At 37.8% G+C, this 14,553-nt stretch overlaps 1 protein-coding gene across 1 annotated transcript in view; it reads left to right on the top strand.

Annotated features, from left to right (window-relative positions):
- Nucleotides 1-6,456, top strand: part of ppan (Brix domain-containing protein peter pan) — a 39,798-nt gene extending 33,342 nt beyond the window's left edge. The window contains exons 4-9 of the mRNA XM_067125227.1: nt 1,104-1,287; nt 3,612-3,796; nt 4,189-4,321; nt 5,235-5,344; nt 5,563-5,789; nt 6,251-6,456. Of these exons, the coding sequence (XP_066981328.1) occupies nt 1,104-1,287; nt 3,612-3,796; nt 4,189-4,321; nt 5,235-5,344; nt 5,563-5,789; nt 6,251-6,375 (964 nt within the window). The 3' untranslated portion in view covers nt 6,376-6,456. The remainder of the gene's footprint in view (nt 1-1,103; nt 1,288-3,611; nt 3,797-4,188; nt 4,322-5,234; nt 5,345-5,562; nt 5,790-6,250) is intronic.
- The last annotated feature ends 8,097 nt before the right edge of the window (nt 6,457-14,553 follow it).

A 14,553-nucleotide genomic window follows, 5' to 3' on the forward strand; every position in this document is an offset into this window, starting at 1 on the left:
TTATTTGTCCAGCCTCTAAAGAGGTAGAGGCACCCATTGGAGCTTTCCTATTCAGTGAGGAATGGGTTGCTCCTGACCTTGAGATAGTTTGAAATTTTTTTTAGATTACCAGGAATGTCTCAGCAGCAGAATTACCATATATTTTGTTTCAAGAGGTCTTCTGTTCTCCTAGGTTTTAGTGTTTGTTTCTGCTAGTGATCTTCTGTAAGACACAAACATAGATACTTTCGTTTGATGTATCTCATCTTTATTTTGTGTCTTTTCGAGTAATTTTCGTCTTGCAACTACATAAATAAAAACTAATCCTTGTAGATGTGTAATTAGCTTTTCTGTTTGTGATCCTCTCAGTGACTATTGACCAATATCTTTTTTCCATACAAGTACATATCAGATTGAGTTGATGGTGTCAGGGGCCTTTTTGTAGGCCTTCTGCTATGCACATTCACTACCTGTATTGCATGCATTGCAAGTGTTTTGGAATATACCACTTTACTTTCTTGGTGCCCTGCTGTGTCAGTATAATGAAGTAACCATAAAGTATTGAGAGTTAGTGTTAAATTGGACTGAAATACTATGGCATTGTTGGCTCTCTTTGTCTTTCTTTTTGCTTTGCTACTCCCTGATATGAAAGTTCCTAGTGTAATATTTCATCTCAAGTGGTTTATATACTGAGTTTTCAATGAAAAACTTTGTTCAGGCCCCCCTTAATGTAAAATATCTTTCCTCTTCATCAGGTTGTTGCTTCATTCATTTCAAGTCAGTGGTTTGGCACTTGGTTTTGTATGTTCAGATTCAGTGTTTATTTTTTGTTAAAAGATTTTGGTTTGTATCTATAGAACATGTAAATGGTTAGAAAAATCTGTAGTGTATTAAATATGAAATTTGGCTTTTCTAATCAAATTTGAACAGATCAGGAATATGTAAAAATATGTTTTTGTAACTGAAAATATTTCTTGATAGATTGATGAGGATGATGTAGTGAGGTAAAATGAAGTGAAAAATAAATTGACTAATTTTAAAATAGCAGTTGCTAAATTGTTTGTTTACCATGAGTGCTGATTTAGTTACACTAATTGAATATATATATATATATATATTTCCAGAATAATGAATTATGTTAGAGCAAAAGATGTCCTATCTTCGTTAAAGAAGCAGTATACTCATGGAGATCGGTTTTTATTTTCTCCGTGTATTATGACAAATATTCAACCCAATGAAGGAGATCTTCATCTTCAAGTGACTGGACGAATGTTTCTTGATATGTTCCCAAATATTGCACCTGATACGGTAATGTCATATTGAACTGTATTATTGTTTTGAGTGATATTTGTGATCTCAACCTCTCCTCTCAACTCATAAACCCTTGCCGTGGGTAGGAGACATCAGAGAGCAAGTATCTAGGTCTTAAGCTCATTTCTATAGTTGCTCTAGCTAAATTTGCAGGGCTTTTTTTTTCTTTTACCTGATCTTTTTTTTCTTTCTCATCCTTGTTGACAACCTTGAATATGATTTTGATTGCTTTTAATATTTGAAGGTTAAGGTGGACATATTGCCTCTTGATTTGTAGAATTTGTTTATCTGGAGTTGTCAAGTGGGTTGAAAATCTCATGCCAAGCCCTTCATTTAGAGTTGGGTTTGATTTTGACAAACTGACAACCCTTTAGTTACCAGGAGAATTGTGTGTATAAGGGCATAAGTCTGAGGATGGCCCATAGGGAAGAGCTCATCTGTACACTATAGGTATGTCCTTGTGGTAGGCATTAGAAAATCCCTGTTGAATTAGAGAAATCTTCATCTTGTGGGAAATAAAAATAGTACCCAAGACTTTACAGTCTTTGTAGGGGAATTGAATTTTATTCAAGGCCTTCCAAAGAGACTTTAACACTTTTTTTCTGCTTTTGGAAAATTATTAAAATCCAACTCCATGATATTGAGACAGTTCTTTGATTGAATACAGTATGTCATAGACCTGGAAGCCACTCCTGTAGATGATTAAATTAGTTTATCCTGTCTTTTGTTCTTATAATACTGTATGCTTCCATTTCATATGAGTTGCCTGCTAGAAATACGGGTTGCACATTCCTTGTGGTTCTTTTTTTTTTTTTTTTTAAAGAATTGTGATTAATTAATTTTTATATCATTTCAGATCAATATTGCCTGCTGTTAAAGTGAGTTTACATCTTTGCACCATTAGGTGATATTGGCATTTGAAACAAATAGAAGAATAATGCTTAGCTGACCCAGGTGGTGTTTGAATGTTTTTGTTCTTGTCAGAATTCTTCCTACCATGTCCTTGAACGTACAGTGTGAATTGGACATAATAATTTTGAATTTTTTTTGGCTGATATGTATGGTATTAATAGTAATAATAATGATAATAATAATAATAGATTTTATATCAGCTCAAAGCCATATACATGGAATATATCAAGTAGAGACAATAACATACACAATCTAGATACATGAGATAACAGTTGCCGAAGAAGTATAAAAAATAGTATTCATGATAATTATAATGACAGTAATAATATTGATAATGTTGAGAATAGTAGTAAAAAAAGACATTAAAAATGGTAACAATTTCCAGCTAGGGACTTAGGTGGTTCCAGAATTTGGGTCCAGAAGGCTAAATATGAAAATTGAAAATAGTAAAACTCTACAGTGATATTAATTATTATAGTAGTAATAATAATAAAAAAGAAAATACCAGTAATGACAATAAATGTAGAAATATAACAATAATAATAATAATGATAATAATATTTTGTTGAAAATAATGGCAGTTTTCAACGAAAAATGTACAAGATATAAGCAAAATATGATATTGTCCTAAAATAACCTTTGACAAATATCCCAATTTAGACAAATATGAATATTGGAATTCTTCTCAACAACCTAGCTGGGCCAGAAAAACGAATTGTCAGGAGAATTGAAAAAACCCTGTATAAGATTAATTCGTTGAAAAGTGCCATTATTTTCAGCAAAACACGCATCAAAGAAGGTCTACTCCCTGCAAATATAATAATAATAATAATAAAATAGTAATGACAGATTCTGTAGATGGCACTTCATAATTGCAAAATTAGAAATAAGTTATTTAAGGAACAGACGCCTCATTATCCCATCTTTCCTACAATTTAGATGTACTTCTTGCTTCACTGCTTAGGATGCTTTGTATGAGTGAATTGCTGCTGTTTCTCAGTCGGGTGATCAGACTGAACGTTGTTCGCCTAGCAATGATTTTTAAATTACCTAGGCGGTTTTCTATGAACATCTGCATGGTGGAGTGATAGCAAGGAGTATTTGTGAGGCATCCCAGAATGTCATTGTGAACAACAGTGATATGTCTCATAGTCTCTCGGGTATAGTTCGTCCAAAGGGAACACCCATATACACTGTAGCAGTATGAGCGGAAGAGCAGCAGTTTCGTGTCTCAGTGACAGAAGGCAAGCTTCCTTCCAATCATGTTGCCAGTTGCACAGTCCAACCAGGTCAGCAGTGTTATTCCTTTGCTTATTTTGCACTTGGTGGTGCGAAGATGTAAGCTAATTTTAACAGTATGAAGTATGCAAATAATTAATTTTACCATAAAAATCTTCATGTCTTTCAAGGCTTCTCCAGATAGAATTAGAAGATGCTGCTTGTTTCATTACGATGAGGAAAAAGAACAGTTTGATCTCCGACATTATGCTATACGCACAGTTCCTGTAGAAGTGTCTAAAAGTGTTAAGAAGTTGATGGGTCGTAAAGTACCAAACTTGAGTAAGTTCACAGATGTCTCAGAGTTTATGACCAAGTAAGTGAAAGTTCATAATTGTCTCATTTATATTTAGGTTAAGTGTTATATTTTTAAAATGTGAAATTGGTTGAGGAAATGGGACTTCTTGTGGGCAGTGTATTATTGTGTGCATATTTTTGGATAGATATGAATTCTTATAATAAAGACAAAACCCCTTTGGGCCTTGCTTGCAAATCCCAGACTTGACATTCCAGTATAGATTATGTGATGCTGTATATAGTTTGTGTCCTCACTTGGTATGTAGGCATAAAGATAGTTATTTTGGAAGGTGAACCTAGAATATATAACCTACACTAGTTGTTATAGAATAAGCCATTCCATGTTGTTGGATTTGTTCATCCTTTAATCAAGAAGTACAGTATTTCTTTTCATCCTATTTTACTCAACAGGGCTGGAATGCTGTCTGACAGTGAAGTAGAAGATGACCCGAAAGCCCGTGTTACAGTTCCTGATAAAAAGTCTAAAGTGTCTTTGAAGTCATCTGTACGCTTGAGTGAGCTTGGGCCTCGAATGACCTTGCAGGTATTACAGAATTTGGGTTTCTTAGGAAATTTGATGTTTTTATTTAATGGAAACAGTTTTCCTAGAAAACCATTAATCAAAAGATGCCTTATTCCATGTAGAACTCATCCTGAAGAGAATGAACCCACTGCATGCAGCCTTAAAAATTAATATCGTCTTGCTTTCTCACACAAAACAAAAGGTACCTTGTCCTTCAGCATAGATTGATGTTTTCAAGATTCGTTATTATTTTCTGGGGGGAGAGAGGGCATAAAATCTGAGGCAGATTTGGCAATGTAAATCTCATCCACCACCTTAAAATCTGTGAGAGGGAATCACTGATTGCTTGCTTTTCACAACATAATGTAGAAAACTGCAGTACTTTAGTTTCTTTGTAGCATCCTTTCAGCTACATTGCTGTGTGCTGCCTTCTTTAGAATATATGAATGTTGGGATAGACCACTTCAGTTTTCTAATATCTACTACGGTAGTATGACAGTAGTGGTGAGAAAATACTGATAATCCCAGGAACTGCTGCAACATAACCAATGTGTGAAAGAAATCATTCAGAGAATGACGTCTTACTTTTCTGGGTCAATAGATGGTGAGCTATTATATTTTGTACTGGGACTTTTCTGTTTGCAAGATTTTTCAGGTTGTAGTGACTGGTTCTGGTTGCACAGAATAAGGTTGCTCTATGATTAATGAGTTTCTAGAAAAATATGTTTTACTGTGAAAATAGTCGGTTTTAGTGTAGTATTTAAACATGATTTTTTATCCAGTTGTTTGTAATGTCTTTGTGCATTTTATCTTTCACACAAGGAAATAAATTTCCATATGGTCTTTGTAAAAGGCTTTGTATTTTCATAAACAAGGATTGATACCTAGCTAATGGTTGGTATGTAGCTACTGGTTAAATAAAAGATTTTTTCAGATATATAAAGTTGAAAGTGGCCTTCTGGAAGGACAAGTTTTATATCATAGTCATGTGATTAAAACTGCAGAGGAGAAGTTGGAACTAGAAGAAAATTTAAGGAGAAAGAAGTAAGTGGTAATCATAGATTTATTTCCTTTATGAGGTGAGACATGAAATGAGTTCTTTCCATTATCTTGTCTTTTGCACTCTCTAGTTGAACTCCCATCTGAACAAGGTCTTCATGTATGCCATTTTTGTATCTTAAGGTAGATGCTAATTGAAATTCTTGGTGAATTTTCTTACATTTAACCTTAGTTTTTCTTTTACCGAATGTTTTTATTCCCAGGAAATTGAAAGAGAAGAGGAAAAAACAGCAAGAACAAAATGTAGAGGAAAAGAAGAAAAAGAAGGAAGATCACAAAAAGAAGTGCTTAGCTGGAATGGGTATCACCAAAAATGAAGTTAGTGAGGAAAATGGTCAAAGTAAGGCAGATGATGTAGATGCTGATGATGAAGATGAAGATGATGATGCTGATTACTTCAGGAAAGAAGTTGGCGAGGAACCTGACCCAGGTGAGAATTTAAGTCTTGGATTAATATTTGTAGAGCACTTTGTAGTACCTGGCCTCAAAAGAGTTTTTTTTTTTTTTTTTTTTTTTTTTTTTTTTTGCTAAAGCTTGAAATTGTCTAGATATCATATTCAGGAATTAAGACTTGCTGTACGATCTGTTTCCCGCGATGAATTTATTTTGGAATGATTTTACAGAAATTGTCAGTGTTTTTCATACAGTTGAGCAGTTTTAGTAAGTCTCATAAAAATTACTGAATTAATTTGCCTTTGTAATATATGATCACATAACTATGACATTACTGTTTGGTTCAGAATTTTTCTCAAAATACAAATACAGCACACTTTTAGTTGTGTGTTGTATTTCTTTCTTTTGGATGAGTGTGGTTTATGATAATTTTTTGTTACCTGTTGAGAGGTCCCAGTACGAATATAGTTCTAATGAATTCCTTCTCTTGAATTTTAGATTACTTTACCAAGAAACGTAAGCATCCTGGGAAATCTGATGGTCCAAGGAAGAAAATTAAAAGGGACTTCAAGGAAATTAAAAAGTCACAGAAGGAGAGAAAGAGGAAACAAAACTCAGAATAAAAAATACTGTTAGACAAAATTTACTTCAGCAGAAATATGGTGAAAGGAAGTGACACAAATAAAGACTGGTAGAGTTATTGATTTGGCTAGTTTATTAACCCTTAAATGCCTGTTGGACGTAGCAAACGTCGACTAAAATTGTCTGTTGAATGCCGAGTGGACGTAGCAAACGTCGACTACAAAAAATTTCAACCTTCGGTCAACTTTGACTCGACCAAAATGGTCGAAAAACGCAATTGTAAGCTAAAACTCTTACATTCTAGTAATATTCAATCTTGTACCTTCATTTTGCAACAAATTGGAAGTCTCTAGCACAATATTTCGATTTATGGTGAATTTTTGAAAAAAACTTTTCTTACGCCCGTGTGGTAACTCTGCCGAAAATTTCAGAAATTCTTTCGTCATTTTGTCGTAATTTTTGCACTGTTCTATATTAGCCGTTACATAAAGTTTTATATATGAAAATGTGCGCAATTTCATGTACAATACAACAGAAAATAACTCATGGTTGTAGCTTTTATCAGTTTTGAAATATTTTCATATAAATCACGATAACTGCCAAAATTTCAACCTTCGGTCAACTTTGACTCAACCGAAATGGTCAAAAAACGCAATTGTAAGCTAAAACTCTTACATTCTAGTAATATTCAATCATTTACCTTCATTTTGCAACCAATTTGAAGTCTCTAGCACAATATTTCGATTTATGGTGAATTTTTGAAAAAACTTTTTCCTTACGTCCGCGCCAGAAATTCTTTAAATCACGTTGTCGTAATGTTTGCACTGTTTTATATTAGTCATTACATAAAGTTTTATATATGGAAATGTGCGCAATTTCATGTAGAATACAACAAAAAATAACTCATGGTTGTAGCTTTTATCAGTTGTGAAATATTTTCATATAAATCACGATAACTGCCAAAATTTCAAGCTTCGTCAACTTTAACTCGACCGAAATGGTAAAAACGCAATTATAAGCTAAAACTCTTACATTCTAGTAATATTCAATCATGTACCTTCATTTTGCAACAAACTGGAAGTCTCTAGCACAATATTTCGATTTATGGTGAATTTCTGAAAAAATTTTTTTCCTTACCTCTGCTGTGGCGATAACTCGGTCGAACATCTCAGAAATTCTTTCATCATGTTGTCGTAATGTTTGCATCGTTTTACATTAGTCATTACATAAAATTTTATATGAAAATGTGTGCAATTTCATGTAGAATACAACAGAAATTAGCTCATGGTTGTAGCTTTTATCAGTTTTGAAATATCTTCACATAAATCACGATAACTGCCAAAATTTCATGCTTCGGTCAACTTTAACTCGACCGAAATGGTCAAAAACGCAATTGTAAGCTAAAACTCTTACATTCTAGTAATATTCAATCGTTTACCTTCATTTTGCAATAAGTTGGAAGTCTCTAGCACAATATTTCGATTTATGGTGAATTTTTAAAAAATTTTCCTTACGTCTCTTGCTGTAACTCGGCCAACGTCTCAGAAATTCTTTCATCTCGTTGTCGTAATATTTGCACCGTTTTATATTAGTCGTTACATAAAGTTTTATATATGAAAATGTGCGCAATTTCATTTACAATACAACAAAAAATAACTCATGGTCGTAGCTTTTATCAGTTTTGAAATATTTTCATATCACGATAAATAGAAAAAATTCTACTTTCTGTCAACTTTAACTCGACCGAAATGGTCGAAAACTGCAATTGTAAGCTAAAACACTTACAGTCTAGTAATATTCAATCAATTAGCTTCATTTTTCAACAAACGGGAAGTCTCTAGCACAATATTTCGATTTATGGTGAATTTTTGAAAAAAAAATTCTTTACGTCCGCGTGTACGAATTCATGCATCATTTTGTGATAATATTTTCTCCATGTTGCTTTGATCGTTTTAAAATTTGTTATATACCAAAATCATTGCAATTTAGTGTACAGTACAACTAAAAAAAAATTAAGTCATTAGCTTTAACCGTTTTGCTTACAGCGCGATTTGTATACAATTATATACAAGTTTTTTTTTTGCTGTCATATATTCCAATATTTATATATGATAATGATATTTTTTTCATTTCTGATGGTTGCATACTAAACTTCAGGCAATGACAAAAAAATGAGCAAAAATGAACTCTTAATCTTAAAAACTAACCGTGCTGTGATTTTTGAAAAAACTTTTTTCCGCTTCGCGCTAACTCCATGACGCCGCCGCAGATGGGAGACATTTTTGTAAATAGGGCTTCGGCGTTAAAGGGTTAATTTGGAGTGGTGTGAAAGTATGAATGCTTTTTTATGATGGAATATACAACAGTAAATATATTGTTTTTATATTTCCTATCATGTAAAATTAAGTAACAATTTGAATAATGAAAGGAACACTACAGATACTAGATTTTGACTTTGCATTGAATTTTATAGTTTCATACAGAAATTGTTAGGGAGTATGTTGAAGTTTGGAAAATAGTTCTAAGTTCATATGATATGTGAACTCCTTATTCTTATGCTACAGTTTCTGGCTTAATTTGATTTTTTCATGGAAAAGTCATTATTTTAGGGGAGAAGTCATGAATCCTCCTCTCAGGTGAGTATTCCCAGAACTAGTCAGACATCTTACAAACTCACTGCATACTCTTTATCTCTTGCATTTTCTGCCTGAATTCCATTCTGGCTCAGGCATTGTGAGGTAATGAAACTTACAATAACAAATTAAAATAGATTAAACCAGCTGGTAGATTTTGGTGTTCTTGATTGCAAAATGAGCACATTCAAGCAACATTATCCTGTCTTTGAACTGGTCATACTCCTTTGTCCTGTGAATATTTGATGAATAACTGATATGACCCAGTCCCTGAAGCAGACCACACTCACAGTCAAACATGTTTTTCTGTGATTGTCAGTTTCCAACCTAGAGCAAATAAAGTTGGAAACAAATTCATTAGAAAAACGAAATTAGAATCTTCAACCTTTCAGTTTATCCAGTCGTTAAGTTTTTAATGAGTTACAATACATTAAATAAGATCTATTATATCTGTAAGAGCAAACTTTTTTGAGCCTGTGACACTTGAGAATATTAACTCAGTGGTCTGATTAAACTTTTTTTTTTCCAAATAATAGAAGGTACGTCATCCAGGCTTACATAAGCTTTTGTAAGTGCTGAGATGATAAAATGAGAAAATGCTTGAAGTATAAACCCATAATTCAATAGAGTCCCAAGATAACCCAAATAAATGCTGACACTCGCCCGTGCAGGTGAACCTAGTGCCCTCACTTTGCAGTGAATCTTGCTTGACCTACTGATATGTGTGTGTGCCTAATTGGCTTTGTAGAATAAGAATCTTTTATACTTCACATTTATATTTTGGTGGAAAGGTTCATTAAGGGTGCATATCAGGTATTCTGCTGGAGTGTTTTGAAGGATGCCACCTGTTGGACTTTGCTGCTCCCACACAGCAGTAATGAATAGCGGTTGTCAATCAAAAAGTGTAAAAGAACAGAATGTAATAAAATTCAATTTTCAATAAGTAACTTCCCAAGTAATTACATAGATATAGGTTTTCAACCACAGCAGCCTAAAAATTCAAAATTTGCAGGAGCGCTTCTATTGTTTTGTGTAGGTGACAAGCCCAGCCCACTTTCAGGGACTGAGAGAAACAACTTAGCATAGAGCTTCAATTCATTCTTTGCCAGCTCCCGACCAACATCGGGTGTTTTCTGCAGTTCTTCATCTTTTTTGGATGTTATTTCCTGAGTTAGGTAAAGTATTCAATTTTTGTTGTAGCCTTCAAGCTTTCGTTATATTGTTATCTTTGGTTAACTCTGTTTCTAGCTTTTATTGTTGAAATGTCAGATTCTAGCCCCTCAAGCATTTGCTTCTGCAACGAAGGATGTAAGATAAGGTTATCTAAGTCTTCTTATGACTCTCACACTAAGTGTGTTAGATGGAGGGGTCAGGAGTCCAGTAGGGATAACACTTGCATAGAATGTCAGGATTGGGATGACAAGAAATGAAAAGTATGGAAGTCTTATTTGGACAAACTTGATAGGGATAAAAAGACCAAGTCGGCCTGTAGAGCTGAAAATAGAGCTAGCTTAGAGTCCACCCCTTTGCCTAGACATGTAGAAGATAGTGCTATTCCTTCAACATGAATTCTGGCTATGTCTCCTATCCTTAGCCCTCCTACTTCTTTACCATACTCCTATGCCTGGTTCCCATGCTTCCAATCTCGATGCCATTGCCAGCCTCAAATCAAGGTTTGACCAGAAGATTAATTTAGTGGTGAATACTGTAGTGGAACTGGGGGCATCCTTAAAGGTCCTGCTGGAAAACAGGTCTACCAATGTGAAAGTGATAGTATTGTGCTTTTTGAGGAGGTGGCTGCTCATCCCACTAGTGCTCTTAGACAAAGGTCCCTGTCCCACTCCTCAGAACCTGGGAGAAGACATACTAGAGGTCCAAGGGAGGCCGGTGAGGTTTGCCCATGGGTAGTCGCCCCCTCAGTCAAGCCTGTTACCCAATCCCAGGCTGCGGCAGAGCGCCATTGGAAAGACGGCTCAGTGAGTGCTTATCAGCTCTCATCAGAATCAGAAGGTTCCAGTCCAGACAAGAGGCGCCAGGGGCTCTACCCAGCTTCGTTGCACCCGCTTAAGAGGCACATTGTCGATGTGGACAGCTCAACTCTCATCACCCCAGGAAGACCCTTCGTTAGCTCCAATTAAGTGCCAGTTAGCAGAGATTATGGGTTTTTTAAAGAAAACCCCCTCGACCTTCCTCATGAGGAAACAGCCAGACGACAGCGCTAGACTCCCTTAGTTGGTACTTTCCTCCTCCTCAAGGAAAGCACTTAGAGAAGTGGATGATTGGCTCACCTCGAAGAGGGAGCAGGGTAAAGCCACATTTGCTTTTCCTCCCTGAAGGCTTATTCGGAGGAGTTACCTTTGCTACTCTACTGGAGAAGCTCCCTCTTTGGGAGCCGCTGCCTCCTTCCAAAGGGACTTCTGTCTGGTTGATTTGTCTCGACATGCTGCTTTTGCATCAGTGAAGATTGTTTTCATCTCCCGAGTTGGGTCACCTCATCAAGAACATCTTTAAGGTGTTTGAGGTTTTAAGCTTCCTCGATTGGATTGTTGGAACTCTAGCGAAGAAGATCGAGGATTGCCCTGATCTTGCATAGGACTTTGCTTTGGACTGGTTGGTGGTGTTGTCTTGTGCTGACAAGGCAATCAGGGATGGTTCCTCAGAGCTCGCCTCTCTCTTTTCCATGGGGGTATTAAAGAAAAGAGAGTTGTGGTGCTTTCTCACCACAAAAGGGGTAAGACACTGTCAAAGAGGTCTCGTTGGACTTGCAGAAAAAGTCCATGCAGGATCTGCTGGCCCAGTCCACTAAGCGACCAAGGGAATCCTCTGCTTTCATCGCTAAGTCTGTCTCTCCGCTGCAACCTCAGCCTTTTCGTGGAGGAAAGCAAAAGCCCCAGCCAAGAACTCACACCAATTTGTGTCCCCTGTCGAGGTCCATTAAGAAGTCTACTTTCATACCTGCCTCCAAGAAATGAGAGTTCAGTCATTCGTGCTCTGGTAGGAGCCAGACTTCGCCTCTTTTGGGAGGAATGGAACCGCAAAGGGGCAGAATCTTGGATTGTCAAGGTCCTGAAGGAGGGCTACTCCATTCCATTCAAAGAGAATCCTCCTCTAGTCAAGTCTCCCATCGTCTTGACTTCGTACTCAGAAGGCTACGAGAAGTTTTCGGTCCTTTCTCAGGAGGTCAAATCCCTCCCTCTCAAGAGGGCTGTAGAGGAAGTCAAGGATCGCAACTCAGAAGGGTTCTACAACTGTCTCTTCGTAGTCCCCAAGTCATCAGGGGTTGGAGACCTGTTCTGGATGTCAGTACCCGGAATCTTTTCCTCCAGAAGATGAAATTTCATATGGAAACGAACCATTAAGTCCTTCCATCCATCAGGGCGATTGGATGATCACCCTGGACATGCAGGATGCTTAATTTCATGTCCCCATCCATCCGGACTCCAGGAAGTTCCTGTGGTTCATCTTTCAGGGCAGAGTTCTCCAGTTTCAGGCCTTGTGATTTGGCCTGTCTACAGTCCCCCAAGTTTTCATTTTGATTTTTGCTCCTCTCGGCAAATGGCTCCATCTCCTCGATATAAACATCTGCCTTTATTTTGACGACTGACTTCTCCACTCCCCGTCGAAGAAGTGCACGGAGGACTTGAAGAAAACTCTTCACCTGACCCAAAAGTTGGGCATTCTGATCAACAAGCAGAAATCACAACTAACTCCGACAGGAGATTCTCTATTTGGGGATGATCCTGAACTCTCAGATTTTTCAGGCTTTTCCATCCCTCAAAAGAGCTGACTCCTGCCTTCAAACAGTTTGCAGGTTCCTCTCTCTTCCATCCTGTTCAGCCCTTCAGTGGATGAGTCTCTTGGGGACTCTGGCCTCCATAGAGCAGTTTGTAAAGTTGGGCAGACTGCACATGAAAGCTCTGAGTTCTTCCTCAAGGCAAACTGGAGCAGGAAGACCCAACCAGACTCCTTCGTTTTCCCCATCACTTCGGAAATCAAAGCAGAACTTCAATCGTGGTTGTGCTAAGAAACACTTTGGGGAGGGAAGTCTCTTCTTCCATTGAGCCCTGACCTAGACTTTTATTCCAGTGCCTCAGATCTATAGTAGGTTGGGGAGCCCTCCTAGGGAGTTGAGAAGCTTCTGGGACGTGGTCTGCGGAACGAAGAAACCTCCACATCAATGTCAAGGAACTGAAGGCTATTCACCTGGGCTTCCGGTCCATCTCGAATCTGGTCTTTGGCAAGACTGTAACAGTTCACGCAGACAGCACCACTGCCCCTGTTGTATATCCCCAAGCAAAGAGGGACCCACTCCTTCTCTCCGCGAGGCTGTGAAGGATCGCCTTCTCTGGACAGACCAGAAACAGGTGACAATTATCACTGTTTATTTAGGGGAGTCTGAGCGTGTTAGCAGACGAATTGAGCTTTCTCAAGCAGGTCCTTCCGACAGAGTGGACTTTAGATCCACTGGTCTGCAACAATCTGTGGAGATCATGGACAGACCAACCATACACCTTTTTGCAACATCGATGAACCACTGTCTTCCTCTCTTCTGTCCCCAGCTCCTCCCTTCCTTCGGTTTAATCAGGGAGGTGATCAACAAGTTTTCATCTCATCAAAATGTTTCAATGACCCTAGTTGCTCCATTCTGGCCCAAGAAGGAATGGTTCCCAGACCTGCTTCAACTGTTGGTGGATTTCCCAAGATTCCTTCCACAAAAACAGTCTCTTCTCAGACAACCTCACTTCTTCAGGTTCCACCAAGGGTTTTCCGCTCTGGCCCTGACAGGCTTCAGACTGTCAGGAGCCTCATCAGAGTGAAGGGTTTTTCAAAACGAGCTGCGGAGGCTATTGCTAGATGCAGATGGCTGTCTTCTAGCAAGCTCTATGAACCCAAGTGGTCAGTGTTCAGAAGATGGTGCAACTGTCATAACGTCTCATCTTCTGAAACATCTATAAGTCAGATAGCTGACTTCTTGCTTTACCTGAGGTCCTCCAAGAAGTTGTTGCCCTCTACCATCAAGAGGTATAGGTCGATGCTTAGTTCTGTTTTTAAACATAGAGGTCTGGATCTGCCACCCAACCAGGATCTCAGCGACCTCATCAGATCATGTGAGACTTGCAAGCAAGAGAGGTCTGGTTTCATCTCGTGGAATCTGGACGTTGTGTTAAAGTGGCTTTCAGGTTCCACCTTCAAGCCTCTCCGCTCTGTCTCACTAAGGAACCTTACCAAGAAGACTCTCTTCCTTGTGGCGCTGGCTACCACCAAATTAGTGAGTTCCAGGCAGTCGACGAGAGTTGGCTTTTCGCAAAAGGATGCAGTCTGCTCCTTCCCTCTCGGGTTCCTTGGCAAGAATGAGGACGCATCCAGACCCTGACCCTGTTTGTTCACCATTAGAAACTTAATGGACATCCTTGGACCAGAAGAAGAGAGACTCCTTTGCCCTGTGAGAGCTCTTAGGTACTACTTGCAGAGGACGTAGATCAGGGGACCATCTAACAACCTCTGGTGCTTTGTTAGGAACCCTTCTTGTCCCCTTTCTGAGAATGCTCTGTCTTATTGTCTGAGAGATTTGATCTCCAAAGCACA

This window comes from Macrobrachium rosenbergii, chromosome 23, assembly GCF_040412425.1.
Source record: "Macrobrachium rosenbergii isolate ZJJX-2024 chromosome 23, ASM4041242v1, whole genome shotgun sequence".
Lineage (NCBI taxonomy): Eukaryota > Metazoa > Arthropoda > Malacostraca > Decapoda > Palaemonidae > Macrobrachium > Macrobrachium rosenbergii.